General features: G+C 38.1%; 5 protein-coding genes and 1 long non-coding RNA gene across 20 annotated transcripts; 2 read left to right on the top strand and 4 right to left on the bottom strand.

Moving 5' to 3' along the window:
• Positions 1-877: 877 nt before the first annotated feature.
• On the bottom strand, positions 878-4,977 carry LOC143898486 (E3 ubiquitin-protein ligase MARCHF8). 11 transcript variants are annotated; one of them, XM_077408011.1, is made up of 6 exons: positions 4,919-4,977; positions 3,172-3,455; positions 2,411-2,502; positions 1,966-2,146; positions 1,587-1,852; positions 878-1,508 (listed from the first exon to the last, which is right to left on the bottom strand). In XM_077408011.1, the coding sequence occupies exons 2-6, from the start codon at positions 3,286-3,288 to the stop codon at positions 1,247-1,249; spliced, it is 918 nt and encodes a 305-aa protein (XP_077264137.1). In that variant the 5' UTR covers positions 3,289-3,455; positions 4,919-4,977; the 3' UTR covers positions 878-1,246. The 11 variants fall into 11 exon arrangements, with proteins under 11 accessions (XP_077264137.1, XP_077264138.1, XP_077264139.1 ...); XM_077408012.1 differs by lacking the exon at positions 4,919-4,977 and adding an exon at positions 4,281-4,875 and having other exon boundaries at positions 3,172-3,319; XM_077408013.1 differs by lacking the exon at positions 4,919-4,977 and adding an exon at positions 4,287-4,875 and having other exon boundaries at positions 3,172-3,319.
• A 1,588-nt stretch (positions 4,978-6,565) lies between these two features.
• LOC143898489 (LON peptidase N-terminal domain and RING finger protein 3-like) lies at positions 6,566-9,268 on the bottom strand. Of its 2 annotated transcripts, XM_077408021.1 has the most exons (4): positions 9,124-9,268; positions 8,941-9,053; positions 8,151-8,404; positions 6,566-8,068 (listed from the first exon to the last, which is right to left on the bottom strand). In XM_077408021.1, exons 3-4 carry the CDS (start codon positions 8,402-8,404, stop codon positions 7,762-7,764), a joined length of 561 nt encoding a protein of 186 aa, XP_077264147.1. In that variant the 5' UTR covers positions 8,941-9,053; positions 9,124-9,268; the 3' UTR covers positions 6,566-7,761. The 2 variants fall into 2 exon arrangements, with proteins under 2 accessions (XP_077264147.1, XP_077264148.1); XM_077408022.1 differs by lacking the exon at positions 8,941-9,053 and having other exon boundaries at positions 9,124-9,219.
• A 267-nt stretch (positions 9,269-9,535) lies between these two features.
• On the top strand, positions 9,536-10,692 carry LOC143898488 (uncharacterized). Of its 2 annotated transcripts, none has more exons than XM_077408020.1 (3): positions 9,536-9,776; positions 9,867-10,046; positions 10,150-10,692. In XM_077408020.1, exons 1-3 carry the CDS (start codon positions 9,672-9,674, stop codon positions 10,555-10,557), a joined length of 693 nt encoding a protein of 230 aa, XP_077264146.1. In that variant the 5' UTR covers positions 9,536-9,671; the 3' UTR covers positions 10,558-10,692. The 2 variants fall into 2 exon arrangements, with proteins under 2 accessions (XP_077264146.1, XP_077264145.1); XM_077408019.1 differs by having other exon boundaries at positions 9,540-9,770.
• A 136-nt stretch (positions 10,693-10,828) lies between these two features.
• Positions 10,829-15,716, bottom strand: LOC143898483 (HEAT repeat-containing protein 6). Of its 3 annotated transcripts, XM_077408001.1 has the most exons (12): positions 15,341-15,714; positions 14,986-15,234; positions 14,662-14,892; positions 13,764-14,589; positions 13,406-13,692; positions 12,979-13,320; positions 12,559-12,806; positions 12,261-12,480; positions 11,643-11,720; positions 11,366-11,572; positions 11,134-11,250; positions 10,829-11,039 (listed from the first exon to the last, which is right to left on the bottom strand). In XM_077408001.1, exons 1-12 carry the CDS (start codon positions 15,515-15,517, stop codon positions 10,863-10,865), a joined length of 3,159 nt encoding a protein of 1,052 aa, XP_077264127.1. In that variant the 5' UTR covers positions 15,518-15,714; the 3' UTR covers positions 10,829-10,862. The 3 variants fall into 3 exon arrangements, with proteins under 3 accessions (XP_077264127.1, XP_077264128.1, XP_077264129.1); XM_077408002.1 differs by lacking the exon at positions 15,341-15,714 and having other exon boundaries at positions 14,662-14,912; positions 14,986-15,115; XM_077408003.1 differs by lacking the exons at positions 10,829-11,039; positions 11,134-11,250 and having other exon boundaries at positions 11,396-11,585; positions 15,341-15,716.
• Positions 15,717-16,844: 1,128 nt separating this feature from the next.
• On the bottom strand, positions 16,845-19,496 carry Prel (preli-like). The gene is made up of 3 exons (XM_077408018.1): positions 19,175-19,496; positions 18,853-19,066; positions 16,845-18,130 (listed from the first exon to the last, which is right to left on the bottom strand). The coding sequence occupies exons 1-3, from the start codon at positions 19,264-19,266 to the stop codon at positions 17,705-17,707; spliced, it is 732 nt and encodes a 243-aa protein (XP_077264144.1). The 5' UTR covers positions 19,267-19,496; the 3' UTR covers positions 16,845-17,704.
• Positions 19,351-19,909, top strand: LOC143898491 (uncharacterized). The gene is made up of 2 exons (XR_013257226.1): positions 19,351-19,608; positions 19,710-19,909. It is a non-coding gene; the product is annotated as an uncharacterized LOC143898491 (long non-coding RNA).
• The last annotated feature ends 367 nt before the right edge of the window (positions 19,910-20,276 follow it).

Below are 20,276 nucleotides of genomic sequence, written 5' to 3'. Positions count from 1 at the left end.
CAGCATCGTACTCATCGTAGCAGCCGGAATCTCCGATGTCGCCGTAGTCGCCGCGACGAGATTCCCAGAGGGGCGCTCGCGTCGCGTCACCGGCAGCACGCGCCCGCGCGCGAATCGAATCTCGAATCGCGGCGTAAAGGCTCTGCGCACAATAATTGAGCACATGTTAGCACATGTTTTGTAACAGTAAATATTGAATATTAGGATATATAAACATATAGGAATATTCTTGTATTTATATCTTATATTTTATTCTTTTCTATTGTGTGTAAAGGCCTCCGCACACAATGAAAAATATAAGGAACAAGGAACAGATATATTAGCGATTAGGACTAAAGAATCAAGAATAGAGTTGGATGCACGCGATGAAAAATATAGGCAACGGAAACAGGGAATAACACAGACAATAGATTTTTAATCTATCGAAAGCCGCCAATTTTTTTAATGCTACACCAGCTTTATTCCTGATTTTTTATTTCTAATCGCTTATATCTATTCCTTGTTCCTTATATATTTCATTGTGCGGGGGTTTTTACGTTTAATTATTATTTATAATTCCGATTCCTAAGATTTAATATTTATTCTTATTTCTAACATGGGCTCTATTGTGTGCAGCGCTTAACTCTTTGCAGTACAAAATAATAAAAGCCGGAGAACAAAGAACTGGACGTGTAAAGCGAAAAGCAAATACTTAACGGCACGTTAAATACCCTCATAAAAAAATAATAATAAAATACGGAGAACATCTTTTTCCGCAGTTACATCATAGATGATAATCTCGTTGATAATCTCCGAGGGATCGCATGTCCATCTGTTCCTCGGCAAGTGAAGAGGAAAACGTCTAATGCGAATTATTAATACATAAGGCTGAAAGGGCTCGTTTAAATATGGTAAAGTTTATTTAATAACATCACAGATACAATAATTATGTACATAAGAAAGCGTCAGCATTTTTTCGGGGCTGTACACTTCCGTCTCTATCTCACTTGTCAACACTGTAAGCACTGAAGTACTAAGTTTCGGAAAAAAAGGTGCTGCACGAGGGCGGATATTTGACGACTTCGGCAAGGATAATTCCGCTTCCGAGTTACGAAATCGTATAGTCTAAAAATCATCTGGTTCCGTCCGGGACGCGCTCCTCATCCTCGAAACCGAGAAATTTGGCTAGTCGCTTTCCGGACGGGCAATTTTTTTTATTTATTTATTTTTTTTTTTTTTTAATAACGACCATTTCCGCTCCGAAGTATTATAGATTGTCCTCGGACGAAGACAATTTGTCGAATACGTAAAGTTTCAGTTGAGCATCGTGCCTCTGCGGTGGCGCGGCAGAGTCGGGCTTCGCCACTTGCGAGGCACATGGAGGATCTATGGTACGGGGTAACAAGGTGCGGTTGAGCTCGGCCATCGAGGCAGTTGGGTCCTTCAGGGGTAGGGTAACTTCTCTTAAAGAGTCCGTGGGTGAGGGAGGAAGCACCACTTTCTCGGGAGCATTTTGAATAAATATCACCCTGGAACAGACAGACATGATCGAGACCCGAGTAAGTACTTTTGTACGCAAACGTACGAGAACCCCAAGTATAGCTTACCTATTAAATGCTCGCCACTTTCTGCATAATGTAATATACGCTTTGCATTGAATATACATAAAAACTAATCCGCCAGTAGAACCGATCACGACGACTATCAATTTGGTCCAGAAGGACCAATCGACGAATCCGCGACGGGCCTCCTCCACGGATCGTTCAACGAGTACGTATAACGACCATGCCACGCAGAGCGCGGCGACGGCGTGAAAAGCGACTGCGCACCATAATTTTCGGACTTCCAGCGCGGACATCTCGAGCTTCTCCCACTGCAAAGACGTTACATCTCATTTATATTTGGCTGGTAATTGTAGTACGACAGAAATCGTGGCATTTTTCATTCACGGGAGAAATTTTCCTACGGTGGAACACGTTCGCCTACCTCGCAGAATGGTTTTGTCTTGGCATGCATGATAAATGTGAACTTGCACAATTCGCAGGCGCGCGTGTCCGAAGCTTTTATCCATTGTTGAAGGCAAGCCTGATGCACGTAGCGCAGACTGCCGCTGCAATAGCAAGGCGCTAACAAAGGGGCGCCTTCTTCACCCTCGCAATGGCAGATCCTATTTACAAAACGCATAAGATTTCCTCATAATGAAATAAAGATTGTAGACGTAACTATAAACAACTGTAATAACTATGGGAGCTTTTCAGCAAGCGACACAAGTCGACACAAGTGTCGTTTTATCTTTGTTACTCATTGCCAAAAAAGAAAGATCGAACGACGTTTGCGTCGCTTGCTGGAAAGCTCCCTACAAATGGTATAGATGTACAATTGTACGATATACGATTGCGATACATACGTGACGTTATTATGGTCCATTTACCTGCAAATATCATGGTTGGTCGAAGATAACGTGCTTACGGACGAGTGGCAATCATCTGGTATAATAGTAACTACTGTACCATAAGTAAAATTCTGAAATAAATATACTTCTGAGTCATGGCAGGAAGAGGTCATTATCAAAGTATCCTCTTATCTTTCTATATAATTTATGTCTACACACAAGTACTTTCCAGATGATACGTTATCGTGATAAATTAATCATTATCAAGGTGACATAAAATTATAATATCCAAGAATAAAATAATTCATTTTAAAACACTGCGTTTCATATATTTACTCTCATAATATTGCTTCTATAATTTGATTTAATTCTTTATTTTTGAAACACAACATACAGGATGTCCTGTGCTAACTCTTTCAAACTGCAGATTCTTTAGTCCGTATTTCGCATTTCCTTAACGAAAATATCAGGATAAATTACTTGTTATAATTTTCTCATCAAAATTATACATCTCTGTATTCGAGTCTCAAGTTAGAATTTTATCAAAGTCCACTTAAAATTAACCGAAGAATATATAATTTTGTTACATTGTCTTTTCCAAAAGAAACATTTATTTCCAGTCATATAAAGTAATTCAGAACTGTGATTAAAGTTAATATTTCTATAAGGGAAAACTCAACACAAAGACTCTACAGTTTGCACAGAGTACATAGCGGTAAAAGACGTTTTATATTCTCATTCTGATGGCGACTTAAAAGAATCAAAGTATTGCGTGTTAACTCCAAACTAGAAAAGATCACCTGGGGTATCCATTCTGACAGAGCTTCTCCACCAGCGGGACTCGTATTATTGGAAGGACCAATTGACAATGGTGGTTGCCAATCAGGCGGATTAACATTAATCTGATGAACCGGCATTACTCTTCAACCCTCGCCAAATATATAATCACTGACAATAAAATTTGATTAAATGTAACTTGGATACATGGTTAAGTTTTTTTTTGGTAGTGTCCTCACGCCAATATTATATGTTCACTCGTATCTTTCAAGCATTATTCAGCCTTTAATATTAAAATGTGTACAGCCTGGAATCAGACATACAAGTGTTACGTTTATAAACAGATCTATAATTAGCATGTATGAAGTCATTTTGCATATGCTATACAAATGTATTATATACATGTATACATATATATATATATATATATATATATATATATATAATATGCATACGTATATATATATATATATGTTGCTGAAACATCCAAGTGCAACCTCTTTGCATAATTATATAATAACTATAATCTGCTTGCAGGAGCAACTTTTGCACACACATATATATATATATATACACACATGTTTACGTATTCATTTTGCCAGTATGTCTGCCAACATATTCGAGCTATTAACGTCCATCCAACGACGTGAATAATTAACTTCGGATTAAAACAATCTATTTGGAAAACTACGGACGGTATTTCGACAAACTAAAGGACAAATCCATAAACACGAACGTGTCAACAATACATTCAATGACATTTTCGTGTAAGGTTAAATACGGCAGACAATAGATTTTTTCCCCTCTCTCTCTCTCTCTCTCTCTCTCTCTCTCTCTCTCTCTCTCTCTCTCTTTCTTTCTCTCGAGGGAAACCGATGGAAATCGGGCGTTATTGGAAAAACAAGTCGCTTCGCGAATGAGATCGAAGGAGAGCGACGAGTACAAACTGGCATGCGTGTCGCGCTGCGTCGCAAATCGCGTAAAAGTCCTCTCTCGCGTTTCGCGCGAGCCGAGCGAAGGCGAAAACGCTTCGTTATCTCGATACTCGCGCGAGACGGTAATTTTTCCGCGTAACACCGCGGAAAGAAGAGGCGAAGGAAAACAAAGCCCCGCACACCGACATCATACGTACGCATACATACGCACGCTCCTGCTCGCCGTGTCGGGCCGCGCCGTGTTATGTTGTCCTCGGTCTCTCGCGTCTTCCGCCAGCTAAGTGACGAAGAGAGGGATCCGCGTCGCCGGGCCGGCGAAAATTATTCGCGGACGAATTTAATATTACTCGCGAGACGGGGGGGGGATAAGGTAGGGGGGAGAAGAGGCGGCGAAAAACGGGCACGGGAGCAGAGATTTTGACACTTCGCCCTGAGTCAATGACACGGACACGAGAGAGGACTCGTTGTTCGTTGTCTCTCGCCTCGATTCCGCGTGTGCGCCCGCGCGCCCGCGCGCGCGCGCGCGCGCGTGCGTCCGTCCGACCGGAGACGGAGAGTCGGAGCAGACGAAGCGGAGCGGAGCGGAGTCTTCCACCGCCACTGTCTCAATCGCGGTTCGCGGTTGCTCTCGGCGTGCACGTAACACCGTCGCGGGCGCGTAGACGCGCTGACACTCGTCGCGGTAATTCGCGAAACGACGACCAAATCGTGCGCCGTCGCCGTCGCCGTCCTCATCGCAGCGCGCGCGCGCGCGCGAGACCCTTCCTTCCCGCTTCCCGCGCCAAAGACGGGCTGCGCTGCTGCGCTGCGCTTTATACCCCCCAGTTTTAAATACTTTTATTCCACTACTCCGATCCGTGGTCCGTGGTCCGTCTTGAGCCGTCTGCTACGCCGACATGACGTGTGTGACGTAGGCGGTAGGCGTGGCCTTGGACGCGGCCCGGCCAATGACGGGCCGCGTGAGCGCTGCCGGGTAGCGTCTCGCCAATAATAGCGCGGGATTTCGAATCCGCGCTCGCCGATCACCACCGCTGGGCGTCCTTTTATCGCCCGATAAGCACGCGGGGTTTCCACGTTTCCGATGTTCCGATTACTCGCCCGCCCGATCGCGATAAAGTCTCGGTGTAGATACCGTTTATCTCAAGTTAAGGGATTTATTTGGGAAATTTTCGCACGCTTGCTGTTTATAGCGCGTGGGCGGGGGCAATCGCGGTAGCCGCGATCGAGGCAGGACTCGGAAGGGAATTGATCGAAAACGTCGTAACGATTCTTTTTTTTACAGAGGATAAAATTTTTGTCTAAAGAGAGATTTACAGATAATCTAGAATAAAAAAAAATGTTTCCGTTTTCCTCGACCTCTATAATACCGTCATCGAGCAAAGATATATATATAAAAGTATATACATAGTTACATATACATATATACATAAATATAATGTACATATATGTATATATAATGTACGTATGTTTATACATTAACATTATATAATAATATATGTTCATGAATATTGGCTAAATGGCTATGTAGTTCAATGTTCTACATTTTATGGACATAGCGCTTCAAAATAAAGTAACAGCTAATAAATCGCGCCTATGGCCGTTCTCAGGCTTCTCTCTGGTTTATATGATACAATGTATATATACATATATATATATATATATATATATATATATATGTGTATATATATTTATATATATAAATTTTTTTAAATTTACATCTAATAAATCTGATTTTAATGTTAAATTGTTTCAAGTACATGTCTTCATATACATAATATAGCGTCGCGCGTCATTTTTTTTTCTGTGCGGTTACAGAACTCGTACTAAACAGATATATATTATATATGTATCTGTATCTTTTTTACGATAGACTTTGTCAAACACTTTGTTTATTATTTACAATTAGTAGAACGTATGAAGGTCGGAAACATCTTATCCTCTTCTTTTGTTGTGCCATTTTTACTTAAAAATTATTCGACGCTGGACTGTAGAAAATATCTTGAGAATTTTTATCGTTAATTGAGAAGCGACAAAAACACATTTATTTAGAATGAAGATTGATTAAGATTAAAAGAAACATTATCAAGTGATGATCGATCTAGTCTAACTATGTTAAAACTACAGCAAACGTTGCATTTGGAGGTCGATTATTACTTACACTTCGGTGCATTTTCCGTTGGACAAAATCATATAGTAGCATGGATACTAATAACATATAAATAACTAAGAAACTGAAATAATTTTTACCTGTACAAACTTTATACAGGTAGGCTTTCCACAATTGTAGCTGTTCGGACGTTAATAGGTGTTTTGTTAACAAAAACTAAGAGTTTTTCAATACACATTCCCACTGCAAACGGATGCATATATGTAATGGGTGAATCGTACGAAAGAAATTAAAATTGATCGAGACGAATCTTGTAATTTTACTTACCTGAAATTCCTACAGCAGTTCCAAAGAAAAATAATGCTGCACTTCTCATCATTGTCTATATATTTTTATTCTTCTTCGTTGAAAATGTCAAAGAAATTTCTACACCTCTTTATAATAGACTTTACTTGCGAACAGGATTACCTTGCTGTGTGTCTACGTAGATAATGACAAGTAATCGTTTTCCTATGAGAGCTAACAGATACCTCAAAGTCACATGCTACAACTAACGTAAACAGTCAAGTAAATACATTGACATACAATATGATCACTTCTGTGTAAATTATATATATAGGTACCTATATATATATATATAGGTATACGCAGTGCGTGTTACGCATACACTCACACGTATATCAAACTCATAAATAATTAAAAAACATGATATCAAGTTAATTGTTTTAATTTGTTTTGGCTTTAATATAGATATGGCTTGAAACAGATAAATTTATATAATGTGTTATTTTCAAAATATATTATGTCAGTGTAAATTTCAATATTTGATAAAACTGCAATTGAAAAGATAATTTTTATTTCTTTGTCTCTGTATATGTAGATATGAAGACATAAATGTTTAATGGATGTCAATAGAAAAGTTTATTACAAATTTATTATACATGTACATCTCGAATGTTTCAGCTGCCATATCTTTTTGCTAATTGTAAGTCCATGAAAAATCATTTCAATAAAAAAAAACCCCGATCAGATTATATAGCAACAAATTAATTTTTTACTTATGTAATTGTTTTATAATTATTCTGAAAATCAAAATTTGTTGAAATTGATCAATCAAATAACTTTTTTTTTTATTAGAGGCCTTTTTAAATACTACAAATTTAGTATCTTATATCCAGAAGCAAAATAAGTTTAACAATAAGATATCAATTAATAGAACATATATGTTGGATCTGTTTTTTTTTTTTAATTAGAAAAATATTACAACACACCTTTCTACGACAAAGAAATAATTGAAGCGAACTGCTGAACTTATGTACAAATGGAATCACAAAATGGAATTACGAAACGAAATACTAGAAAAATAAGAGAAGAGATATAGAAACTGTCAATAATAATAAAAGATATAAACGAGGTTTTATGCTATAGCTATTTTACAGATCGGGTATTTTTTTTAACAAACAAAGAAATAACTAGAGCAGATTTATAATAATTTTGAACTTATGTATAAATAAAACCACAAAATAAAACACTATAAAAAGATATGGACTTGTGACATTTGTTAACAGCAGTTAAATATATAACCGAGTACAAGATTTTAACGTTATAGCTGTTTTACAAGTCGGACATTTTTTAGATATACGTATGAATGACTCCAGACATTCTATGCAAAACAGATGCCCGCAACGAGTAGTAGTGGGCTTTAAGTTGGAAGTTAGCGACTCGAGGCATATCGGACACGTTAGAAGTATTGGTTGCCTATCATCCGATTCGACTATGCAATATGGTTTATCGTCCTCTTTACTCGTGTCATCGACGGTCAAAACTTCGTTCGAGCTTCTGGTACGAGACATTCCTCTCTTCTTTCTAGGATTTTTCCTAAAAAGATATTCTTAGCTGTAAAATAAATTGTCTATCTATTATCCATTATAAGATATAAACACACAAGGTATATACGAACGTTTGAACATCCGGTGTGTTTCCCAAAACTATAGGGGACAAGGGTCTCCTACAGCGACAAGTTGAGCCGTTGGATACACTTGAAGCTACGTCTCCGGTATTTCTTTGACGTGATCTCGATGCCCTGGCTGATCCTGATGGCGATTCTTTAGTTAAATCGATAACGTCTATTAGGGTAGGCGAAATGTCCATGACTGAATCATTCATTGAATCATCGGTAACGTCCTCATATACGTTGACACGTACGCGTATCATCTAAAATTTTAATAATATACATAAATTAAGATACCATCATAGATTTGTTTCCTTCAGTGGTCATTATAAAAAAAAAAACATGTAAATTTAATTAGATTTATTATTATTACAGTAAAGACAGATCGGCAGAAGCTATTTTATGTAAAATTAGGGTTATTTTACAATACGTCGCGAACGATGGCAACTGCTAGTTGAAAAGTGTTATTTCCGGTTGCGCTTTCCAGTTGCGGTTGTCAAAAGAGCGTTGGCAAACTTTTAACTTTTTGGCAATCGGCAGCCGAAAATAACACGATTCTCAAGCAGCAACTGCCATCCTTCGCGACTGGCGAGCGCCGTATTGTTAGCATTAGCGACGTATTGTAGAGAGAGACTGTCACATGGTAACGAAAACGTGTGCAGGTACGGGGTTAAGTTGTAGATATAACGATGCAATTACATTACGCGTTCCTACAATTCTCACAATTCTCACAATTCTCGCGACGATTTAACGAAAAACGCATTAGCTCATTATTAGCAGGTATAGGTGAGGTATATACCAGGGTTTGCGAGAATCGTTTCGGACTATTTCAGAGTTTCCGATCGTCTCCTTGTGCTCTTCTTCTTCCTTGAGCTTCTCGTTGAAATGAGAAATGGGAAATGGCAATCGATCCTACAGGGTTCGATACGACCAATTAACGTCTCCTCGTGCTCGTTGGAAACAATATTTTTCAAATACTCACGGATCAGCTGTTTCTCGCAATCGAGTAGCAGAGCAGGGCAGTTATCGAATGATTTTATCTTTGACTATTGGCTGCCAACCGTGGCTGCGTTCCGATATTCACTGCGAGTACTGACAATCTATAGTTTACGTAACGTACACTATAGATTTTCAGTACTGACAGTGAATATCGGAACGTGCTGCTTGTAACAGTAGAATGATTTGGTCGCGTTCAGCCAGACCAAGCTGCTGAGTAGCAGTCGAACGTGATTGGCTCTTACTTTTAAGAACCAACCAATCGACGCAGAGTGTTGATAAGACGAACTCAACAGTTGTGTCTGCTGAACGCGGCCAATTTATCGTGAACGTAGGAACGGTTAGGAACTATACGTAGCCACATCCATTTTTCCAGATGGTAAAACGCTACTTGGTTGCCTCGGTTTTTATGCCCGTGGCTTATTAGTAACTAAACCAACAAATCTGTGTGGAGAAAAACACGAACCCAGAACGTTTTACATCGCCGAGCTTGTTCAACTTTCCACGAACTTTCCACGTGAACGAGGTGAAGAGATGTCGGACGAAAAGGAGAAGGACGATGAAAAGCCTGTGGTGCCAAAGACGGCCGTGGATCTGCAAAGATTAAAACTAATGAAGCTAATGAAGAACGCGGTAAATGTCTGCGTCAAGGATTCCGGATCTATCTATTAATCTAATGTGTTGTCGGATCAGAGAAGTTGTGTGTTAATTCGCGCTTTATTTGTACAGGATAAGCCGGTTATGCTACCGGAACGTCCGAAGGCCAAGAATACACCCTCCGTACCGGAATTCGTTCGTAACGTGATGGGTAGCAGTGCTGGAGCAGGCAGTGGAGAGTTTCATGTGTACAGGCATCTACGACGTAAAGAATACGCCCGACAAAAATTCATTCAGGAGAAAGCACATAAGGTGATTACTGTGTAGTATAATGTATAAAGGGTTGCGCCTAGCAATCGTTAATCTTTTTTTTTTTTTTTGTTTAAAAAATGTCTTTCTCTTGTCAAAATTGTAGGAGCATTTGGATGACGAATATCATCAGAAGCTAGAAGAGTATAAGAGATTGTCAGAGGAGGCAACGGCAAAGAAACGTGCTAAGAGATTGAAAAAGAAGCAGCTACGTAAGCTGAAGAAACGTATGAAAGCTAAGAAGGAGGACACCGCCGTCGTGGACGAGAAGCATAGCGAGTGCGACAGTTCGGATGAGGATGAAGAAACTAGGGCTGTGGAAAGCAGTGAAGTGACTGAGGAGAGAGAAAATGACAGTTGTCCCAAAAACATATCTACAACTTCTACAAGTGAAAGTGAGGTAAAGGCAACGGAGAGGGAATCGTCGTTACCTGTGGAAGAGAGTCAAGATGATACATTAAAGGCACCATCTGAGGTATCAAGTGAAAATATTCAATGTGAAAGCGGCACTTGACATGCCTCTTGTTGAAATCGAGATTATGTAATATGTATAGTCAGTGTATTATTTATCAGTTTACTCATTCGTGATTAGAATTATATATTGTACTATATCATGTACAATTATATATATGCATAGTGAAAAGTCTCACACATGTGTTTTTCTCTATGAACAATGTTGAAATAATTAATTTAAACTTTAATTTACATATTAAGATCTTTTTTTTTTCTATCAGCAAAATTGTACATTGCAGTAAACAGCTGGCAGAAATGTGCACATTGGAAAATTATGTTGCTTCATTTTATTTTAGTTGTACAAATCTACATTGTAGAGGTAATGGCATCTAGATTGTCGTAACGATTAGTTCTTTCGAATATATTTGCTAAAGATTGAGCGATCTGTCGTTCTTCAACAGAACAACATGTGTTCCGCGCATGTTGTTCCAATTGGGCTTTTGCCTTAATTATATCTCCCAGCTTTTCAGGTAAAACAGTCTCCTACAAAAAAATTTTAATAGGAATTATAAAATTACATCCTAATCTACGTTACATTTAATTTAGTAATTTATATTTTATGTAACACACGCTATACCTGAAACTGCTTTATAAAATTGGAAATTTCTTCTACATGATCGCCAATTTCAATCCAAAGACTTTGCAGTTCGGATTTCTCTGTACAGGCAGCGACACGTCCAAGAGTAAGGCACAACTAAAAAGTATATTCAACTTGTTAAATAATAACAACAATTAAAAAGTTGATACATTCCATGTTAATATCAACAATTCTAAGTATAGGTATATTGTGTAAGGAAGCATTGTCTTACTTGTTGAATCAGTGCGTCTCGATGCGGATATTCAACGTAGCTCGGGACATGGTGAGCATTTTCAAATGCTAATACGATACTTTTCCACAACGTTACAGTATACTTGCCGTAACAGTTACACGAAGACAGCGCCCACGCGGCATTGGTGCGCACTTTAAAATTAGGACTATTACATATCAAAGTGCAAAGTTCTGGGAACACTTGATCCTGAGAAAAATATCTAGTTTTACATATTTACATAAAATTAACTCACTGATCACATTTTTCAAGTACGTACTTTCCAAGAAGGTGGCAATATCGCATCTGGATCGTGGCTCAAAACCAATCCTAAAGCTCGGCAAGCGTTCCACCGTACCTAACGTTAAATAAAAGATCTGTTTTTATTGTGGGTAAATAAAGCAAGAAATATTTAATTATTGCAGCAAGACATTTTGTCATATAGAGTCATATAATAAACATTAATGTACAAGCAATCGAGATGATAAGTTTGGATTAGATATAAATCTAATAGAAATATCTATTTATTTTATATTATATGAGTTAATATTATAGGAATATATAATTATAAGAATTAAGGATGTATCATCGGTACAGTCTTAGATGTATAGGACATAATTTTCAAAGCGCTACCAAGTGGATCAAAATTTGTGAGAATATTCTTTTAGTCTTCCCGATGTGCTACAAAAAAGTAGAAACAAATCCACTAAACGGTTGCTGAGATATAACGATTTTAATTCACTGATTTTACGTAAAAGAACATTCTCACAAATTTTGATCCACTTGGTAGCGCTTTGAAAATTATGTCCTATACATCTAAGACTGTACCGATGATACATCCTTAATATATAATATATCTCTAAACTATTTCTAAAATTATCAGGACTTTTCCTCTTACTTTCATATCGTTCCCTAAAACAGCACATTTAATAAGTGTATCCAGCCCTAATGTTGTATCGGAAAGTATGTGCTTTTGTGGACACAAATATAAAATAGTTCCAATTGCTCTTACAGCGTTACACTTCACTTTATCATTGTCTTTTGCAGCCTTGACGCTTACATGATACAATTTGGGTAATAAATCTTCTAAAGGAAGTGGTTCTACCTCTTCGTGCCGTCTGAAAAAGATATAGATAGAAAAAAATGTGCCACATAAAGAAGATGGTGAAAAAAGGAAGAAACTCTGAAAGACAAACTTTTGCCTGGAAAGACAGTCGCACAAATTCGCCAATGCCCAAGCGCTCTTCACACGGACACCGAGATTTTTGTCCTCAAAAGCTGAGCAAACTGTATCAGCCAGATCCATGAGGAAGCCAGTGTCGTATTCCAATGCCGATAAAGTTACTAACATTCCTAACGCACGTAAGCCGGCTGCCCTTACAGCACTTTCTTCATCACGAACTGCTCCAAACAGTATTGTAATTATTAATATAATTTTTTGCCTCTGCAAATATAAATGAAAGTAAACATAAGCAAAATATTAGAGATAAAAAGTATTCAACTCGTGTAAATGTCGTATTTTTTAACAAGTACGCTTGAAATGTAATTGCTTTGAGATAAAGTAAAGGTAAAAATCTGAATGTGATTATATCCCTTTTTATCGCAATCATTCTTACCGATAATTGTGTGAATACATTTCCACTGATGCTACCTAGACAATCGCAAGCAGCTTCTCGCAATATGGTCTGCGATGTTTGGGCGAGTGATATCATAGGTTCAAATATAATATTCCAAAATAATATGCCACTGCTATGATAAGTCTCGGTATTTGCGAGGCAATCGGACATAATCTCTAAAACCCGACACGCGTGCAGTACCACTTGGCTTTCCGATTCCCCCACGATCGAAATTAAAGTCGTGGTCACTTTTTCCAAATGAGGATACACAAGGCTTCCTGTATTAAATGCCAGCCTCCCCATGAGTTTTAAAGACTGAAGTCGTACAGGTGTATTAACCGACTAAAATAGAGTAAACGTTAATTTTCCAGATTTGACCATCGGCTTTAATTACAAAAAGCTTTTAAATGCAAATCACACACGATACCTTACTGGATATATTTTCTAAACAAATGCGAATCAGCAAACAAACGCTCTCATCTTTCGACATCGATGTGATCTCATTACAGCTATTTGTTGAATTTTCGATATCTTCGACATCTATTTCCTCCTCTTCCGTTCCATCGCTCGTGAAACCATTGTCAAACTGTGAGGTTCCCGATCCTATTCCACCCACAGTTTGCTTAGCCAATATGCTTAATATTTCCTGAGTGATGGGTTCATTGGAGGCAAATGCTTCAAAAATGGATAGTGCCGCAACTCGTACAGTCGGATCTAAGAAAACAACTTAATTGTAATAACAATAAATTAAAAATTATGTAGAATAATAAATGCGAGATATATACCTTTGTGAAATATATGCGGCTTGCAATTCCTAACTAATTTGGTAGCCAAACCCGGTTTCAGTCGTTCGTATGGCGTGCCTTGTACAAGAGCTGCCGTGCATTTTAATGCGTGCGTCAGTACAGCTACATTTTTTTCAGCTAGCAAAATTAATGACAATGTAAAATGCAATTCTTTGACCATTAAGCACACCGTGCCGAAGAATGTGATGAAAGAAGTATGATTGGTATCTTCGGCGTGTATCAAAAATGGTTTAGCACCTATCAGCAGTTCAGTTAATGTACACAATACGTTCTGTCGTACTTTCGACACAGGTTCAACCAATATACTTCTCGTCAATACTCGTGCGTCGTTTCGTGAACCGGTAGCCACGATTTGCGGCCAGTACCCGAAGATCTCTCTACTCTGTGTGATCTCTACGAGAGTATGCAATAAACGTACAGCTCCCAATCTTACTTTCGAATCAAAATGGGCAGAATTATTAATTTCTGTATCTGAAGTATCTGAATCACTGGAATATTTGGAAATTCCCGTATGTTCTGGAAGAATATTATTTCCCGTATCAGATGCAGTTTTCTTGGAAGGTGTCTTCTTGGGCTTTGCTTTGTGATTTTTAAGATTCTTGCACTTGGGAACTACGTGAACACGTTCCGGGAGATTCATCGCAGCTGGACGAAGTAATTGCGGTTTCATGACTGAGTAACCTTTGATGCCGTAAAATAGAAATGCTTGCACCACTCCTAATATCTCTCCAACAAAATCGGGAGAACTAGGGATCATTTTTTCCAAAACCATGCAATGCAAAATGTACAAGCATGAATTTACGATCTGTAAATACGAATAAAATGTATATGTGATAAAGTTTATTTTTAAATTGCGTATAAAAACTAAATTACATACCTTACTATAGTATAGTTTATCGTCATTGTGATATGGTAAAAGTGATAGAATATTAAAAATTATATCTTTTATCAAACATGTAAATTCGTCTGATAAGCAATAATTACTATTGTTTAGCACAATTTCTTCTAAACATCCAAGCGCATAAAAATTGATTTCAGACCATGGATTACATAGCGGATTTAAATGTTTCATTAGCAAACCTTTATCCCTGAGTAACAGACGTAGATGCTGAAACATAAAGCAGCTACCTAGTTTTAACAATGTACCAATTTAATTTAAATAATAATCTGTTCGTCATTGGAGAAAAAACTGTGTACTAACATGACTGATATCATCAAAATGTCCAAAGTGCAAAAAGCTTTTTATAACGATCAACACATCGACCTGTGCCAGCGGTTCAGAGAATTCCAACGCTTCTAAGAGCCACCGTTTGCAAGCTGCAAATGTCCGGCCGTGGAGTTTGATGTTGCTTTGAGTTAGATTGTACAGAAATTTACAAACGTTTCGGACTAAAGATATTTCTGTAGGTAGAACAACTGCGCAAAGTTGATTCACCAACAACGGCACCGCCTGAAAACAGATTAAAATGTAATCTCAATAAATTGACAATAAAATAGCTCGAGATGCAATTAACATAAAATGTATCGTGTCACAGAAATACCAAATACGTCCTTACGTCATTATTTACAATATCGAGACATCTGTAATCCAACTCGTTGAGATCGTTCAAATATACATTGATCTGTTTCTTTTCACTGAGCTTCGTGCTAGTTAACGAAAGCAATCTCTCGATTAACGAAAAAAATTGTGTTGTGGTATCACTAATTGCACAATTTACGTGTAACGAGGCCATGATCACATTTACATAGTTTTGTTATCTAGGACGGCATAAATAACTTTAATAATTTATAATTCGTGTATGTACATTACTACGCGACATTGAACGATTCTAATAAATTGTAAAATATGATGTTACTCCATTCGGTATGGTACAGTATAGTTGAGTATAGTACAGTATTGCAACTCGACGAAGCAGGCCAAAAAAGGAGATTATCCTATCGACAATACACTTTTTCGGTAGGTATGTATGTACAATACATTTTTCATGGTTCATATCTCGGCTAGAATACAAAGCTCTGCTTTATCGACCGTAACAAACCCGCCTTATCTACCTTATCGACAGTTTTTCAAAATAACGCGCCAGATTGAAAAAGCTCCTTATCTTATGGGCCGATATCACAGTCTCCGATGCATCTCTTTCTAACTGTCCCTCTAGAAAGAGACGAAGAGTGAGTTTAATCGGAGGATCACGTTAATCGGAGACTGTTACTACGTTTACGCGAGCGTTAAGGCCATTGCACGTAATAAAGTTTTAGTCATAATCGTCACAACTTCCCAATCACACCACCCACAGGCAGGTATCCGGTGTATCAGGCAAGTCCCTCTTTAACGAGGTAACGCGAGCACAATCCCAGCACTTCTGAACCTGAACTTTACAGGAAAAATTAACGGAGCCGACCGGGACTCGATCCTTCGCTATCACACCTCACACGCCTAGCACTTAGGCTGCTACCCCACGACTGCTCCACTACTACGCTAACTTTTCTCCGATCTCCCATCAATACTGGCCCTACGGCCCTAAATCTCCTACAATAAAAAATGGTAATTTTGTCGGTTATATAGACGGCTCCAGCATCGCCTTAAAAATTGTTATATTTACATAGATACATATTTTCTCACGGACATTATCGTTTCAAGTAATTTCAGATATTTTCAATTCCTTCATTTCGGTATATGTGACCCGACGGATGGTTGAAAAGATAATATACGTTATACGTGCTCAGGCACTCCAGCTTTGAGTAGCGTTATTAGCCTCGATAACTTTGCAGTATGTCATGTCTCGTTCAAATCTGCAGATATTGGCGCATATTGGGAATTATAGCATTATTAGTATCATACAATCCTAGATTAGGTAAAATGACTTTCTCAATAAGAACATTTAGGTTTCTAATTTAAAAAGAGAGTTTGAACTTTATTTAAATACGTGTGAGAATTTACATTCGTGAAAATTTCATTTAATTCAGTTAATTACTATCATTCATTAAAAAATAATTTGAATTTCTTCAATAACATAGATATATATTAAAGAGAGGTATTTATAAAGAAATACTGTACAACAATCATAAATCACAATTCTAATCATTGTAGAAACATATGGCAACATATGCTGAAATTATGACATCCAAAAGACGATATTAATAACGTACGAAATCAAGTCTTTCAATAACTTACATTGGTCAATACGCTGTCCGTGCCGACGCGGAACATCTATATAAACTATATTTATACTATATTTATTACAGTAACAAAAAAAGGATAATTCATTATAGAACTATCCCTTTGAATGTATATTTGTGACGTAAGTAGTTGCTTTCATTGGCGTTAATAATTGCGTACGAAATGCTGTTCTTTATAAACTGTCAATTGCGAGCTTTATGCAGCTCTATGTATACGAACGGTACGCACGGAATGCGCGAATGAACGCTGCGATATACGTTGATAAGCATATCAAATGCTTCTTACGTTTAGTACCTTACGCGAGAGTGTTTTTCGATTGTATAATAAATAATGCATGCATGCATCATATTTGATAGCACACTTATATAACAATTTGGCAGTTAAAAGGAATGGTAACATACAAGTGGATCAGACGCTAGAATCATTAGCAAATTTTACACATGCGTAAACGTTGCAACATTCCGAGAACCTTGTACTATCAAGCCTAGAAAAATCTCAACTTTCATTGTTACCAATCAACTTTCTAATTCTTTCTGCACTAATTGTCACTAATTGTCAATTAAATTGTGTCGATTAATTAATGTACAATTATGCTTTCTCGAACTAGTCTCTGAAACTTTACCATTGTTTCGTTTAAAATCACAATAATATAGTGTTATTCGTGAATATTTTCCATCGCTGAATAACATTATTCACATTCAAATACAGCTGTTTGCGTTATGCATTTCCGGAATACGGAAATTTACGATTGGTTCGGTTGACAAGCCGCGTATATCGGTCTCGCTTTTTCTTTCGCCAAATCCGTGGCTTTCTTAGCGGCGTCTTTCACCTTCTCCGCTTTACCCTGTAAAGAATGCTGCAAGTCCTCCGCGAGACTCGGCTTCGTCGTAACTCCATCGTCCGCCGCGCTGTGGCCGGCTTGCATGGAGAAACTCGTCTGCGGCAATCGCGGATTTAGAAACTGCGCTGTGTGGGGAAACATATTCGCGAGGACGTGATTGAAGCCTTCCGACATCTTGGCGCAATTCTTTTTAAATCGATCTAAGCCGAAGGCTTGAATTGCTCTGCTGAAACCGAAGACCTGACTGTCGATCCACGCCGATCTCTTTGCAACTGTCCATTCTGGATTCTCCTCGGAGATCTGATAAACCACTTTCTCGACGATGCTCTGTAAGAAATATTATAATTCTGTTAAAATCCTGCACGATTATCCAACATAAATCGACAAGAATCATAATCACTTGCTCTATATTTCAGAGTTATTAATCTGTGAACATTTTTAAAAAGTAATTAACACTGTGCGTGCAGATACCGTGGGCCTTTTAAGACGCAGTTGATTTTTTGTATTTTACAGTTTTTTCCCTGACATTTCAACAAAATTGCAACAGTTCCGGCCTTATATAAATATATAAATGCCTTTTTGAAATCTTAAAAATAATACATGAATTTTTATAGATTTTTTGTAACACAGAAACACTTTCAAAAATTCTTTAGACTTAAAAGTTCCAGGGTATCCAGGTGAGTGGTCCAAAAATACAGTATCTACTTAGCGTTAATATCAAATAGATTAAAGAATCTATAAACAATCTCTGAACAAAAGTTAGTTTTATAAGTTACATTCTGTACACGCAAGCATACTACTTTAGTTTCAAGCATGTGTTAATTCATTAGAAAATAAGTTCTGCTGAAACAAAACACTTTTTAACTGGCTATCGCTACGTTTACGCGAGCGTTACTTCTGTAGTAACTTACGATAATTCCTTCGCGTAAACGGGATTTTGTAGTAACTTACGATAATTTATTCCGCGTAAACGGGTGAATTATCATAAGTTACTACATAAGTAACGCTCGCGTAAACGTAGTATACTTCGCCAAAGTTCATTTACCTACCATGACTTTGGTGTATCCTAAATTCCTCGTGTAGGTGGTCAACGTTTTCGCTTCAGGATCAACAATACTCTCCTCCACAATTTTGACGATGTTTTTACTGATAAATCTCTCACCCCATTTCGGCACCCTGTTGGTTTTCGTCAACAATCGTTTGGAGTAGAGCTTTCCGTCTGTGACTTCTCTGGCGATCGTATCCTCGGAGAGAACGTGTGAGCTGGAAATCCATGTTGCACGTGAGTTATCAATGTTATGCTTGACGTTATATAATATATGTGTTTCGATAAAACACGCACGTGACGTAACGCGCGTCCGGTTACGTTACCTGTGCGGATTGGGGTATCTCTGAAAGAATCCACGAACAACCTGCGTCCAGTCGAACTTGAAGACCGTGATGTTCTCGTAATACCTCACCATCGTGCAGGAACGACGCGTCCGCTTTTAACTCGGCAGATTTCGCGAGGAAAAAGTCTACGGGAAAGAAAAGGCGACGCGCGTACGATGGCGCGAATCCTCGACAAATTGTCGACGAAAGACGAAAGAGTGATGGGGATTATCGCGAGGAGCGAGGACACGATCGACGACGTCTGCGGCGAATGCGCCGCATACGGCAACACGGAACACGGCGATGAAAGCACGGCTGGGACAGCTGTGACATGTGGCTGTAGCTGTAGCGATTACGAACATGCCCTGCAGCCATATGCGCATGCTCAGTGGCCGCACGCGCATGCGGCAGATCACGTGACAACTGTTTGGTTGGTAAGTCAGAAGTGTAAAATAATTCGAAATGATATTCTTTTTGTTTTATCATAAGTTTTAAAACTTAAGTTAAAAAAATATATTTTTAACTTTTGGAATAGCTGAATAGCCAAAACAGTCGATAATGTCAGTACTCTTCACGGGCCCCTGGGGCCCCTTTGGTAGTCACGAAAATTTACCCCAGGTATCTTGTCGGTGTCATAAGTTATCGTGCCAAAATGAAGCTGTACGAGTTTTTGGCAGTGACTCACGATAAAAACGAATTAATAACATAATGTGATAAGCAACGAAATATATTGTCCAAAGTGCAATAATAAATTAAAGTTAAACAGAGATAATTTCTCATTTCTCTCTCTCGTTGTCGGAAAGTATTATATAAGAAAAATAAACATAAAAAATATGTGAAGAAACAATGCACATTTAAAGGAAGTGTCAGATTTCATACATGGTTTTTAGCAGATCTAACTTGAACTTGTGATTATGTAGCCTCCGAGACATCTGCTTCATCGCCCTATATAATATATCAAAGTACATGTGTGGGCGGGGGGCTTCGAATTTTTATATAGAAACTAGAAACTCAAAAATTTTATTTTGAGCATTTTTCAAAAAAGTCGCTCTGTAGTAGCTTGAAGGCGATGCTGCCGATTACGAATATCATAGTTAAAATG

Source organism: Temnothorax americanus, unplaced genomic scaffold (assembly GCF_048541705.1).
Source record: "Temnothorax americanus isolate GAGA-0224 unplaced genomic scaffold, ASM4854170v1 Scaffold23, whole genome shotgun sequence".
Classification (NCBI taxonomy): domain Eukaryota; kingdom Metazoa; phylum Arthropoda; class Insecta; order Hymenoptera; family Formicidae; genus Temnothorax; species Temnothorax americanus.
This window is presented reverse-complemented; position numbering and strand designations above follow the sequence as displayed.

What these genes read in the sequence shown, in the direction of transcription:
- LOC143898488 (XM_077408020.1), top strand. Translation starts at nt 9,672, where the DNA reads ATGTCGGACGAAAAGGAGAAGGACGATGAAAAGCCTGTGGTGCCAAAG. An exon ending in TAATGAAGAACGCGGTAAAT is followed by an intron (nt 9,777 to 9,866) that starts GTCTGCGTCAAG and finishes TTATTTGTACAG; the next exon opens with GATAAGCCGGTTATGCTACC. An exon ending in TTCAGGAGAAAGCACATAAG is followed by an intron (nt 10,047 to 10,149) that starts GTGATTACTGTG and finishes TCAAAATTGTAG; the next exon opens with GAGCATTTGGATGACGAATA.
- LOC143898483 (XM_077408001.1), bottom strand. Translation starts at nt 15,517, where the DNA reads ATGGCCTCGTTACACGTAAATTGTGCAATTAGTGATACCACAACACAA. An exon ending in ATTTTGATGATATCAGTCAT is followed by an intron (nt 14,893 to 14,985) that starts GTTAGTACACAG and finishes TTTATGTTTCAG; the next exon opens with CATCTACGTCTGTTACTCAG. An exon ending in GACTGTCTTTCCAGGCAAAA is followed by an intron (nt 12,481 to 12,558) that starts GTTTGTCTTTCA and finishes TATCTTTTTCAG; the next exon opens with ACGGCACGAAGAGGTAGAAC.
- LOC143898486 (XM_077408011.1), bottom strand. Translation starts at nt 3,288, where the DNA reads ATGCCGGTTCATCAGATTAATGTTAATCCGCCTGATTGGCAACCACCA. An exon ending in TGTCAGAATGGATACCCCAG is followed by an intron (nt 2,503 to 3,171) that starts GTGATCTTTTCT and finishes TATTTATTTCAG; the next exon opens with AATTTTACTTATGGTACAGT. An exon ending in AGACAAAACCATTCTGCGAG is followed by an intron (nt 1,853 to 1,965) that starts GTAGGCGAACGT and finishes ACGTCTTTGCAG; the next exon opens with TGGGAGAAGCTCGAGATGTC.
- Prel (XM_077408018.1), bottom strand. Translation starts at nt 19,266, where the DNA reads ATGGTGAGGTATTACGAGAACATCACGGTCTTCAAGTTCGACTGGACG. An exon ending in AGATACCCCAATCCGCACAG is followed by an intron (nt 19,067 to 19,174) that starts GTAACGTAACCG and finishes ATGGATTTCCAG; the next exon opens with CTCACACGTTCTCTCCGAGG. An exon ending in TAGGATACACCAAAGTCATG is followed by an intron (nt 18,131 to 18,852) that starts GTAGGTAAATGA and finishes TATTTCTTACAG; the next exon opens with AGCATCGTCGAGAAAGTGGT.
- LOC143898489 (XM_077408021.1), bottom strand. Translation starts at nt 8,404, where the DNA reads ATGATACGCGTACGTGTCAACGTATATGAGGACGTTACCGATGATTCA. An exon ending in AACACACCGGATGTTCAAAC is followed by an intron (nt 8,069 to 8,150) that starts GTTCGTATATAC and finishes ATATCTTTTTAG; the next exon opens with GAAAAATCCTAGAAAGAAGA.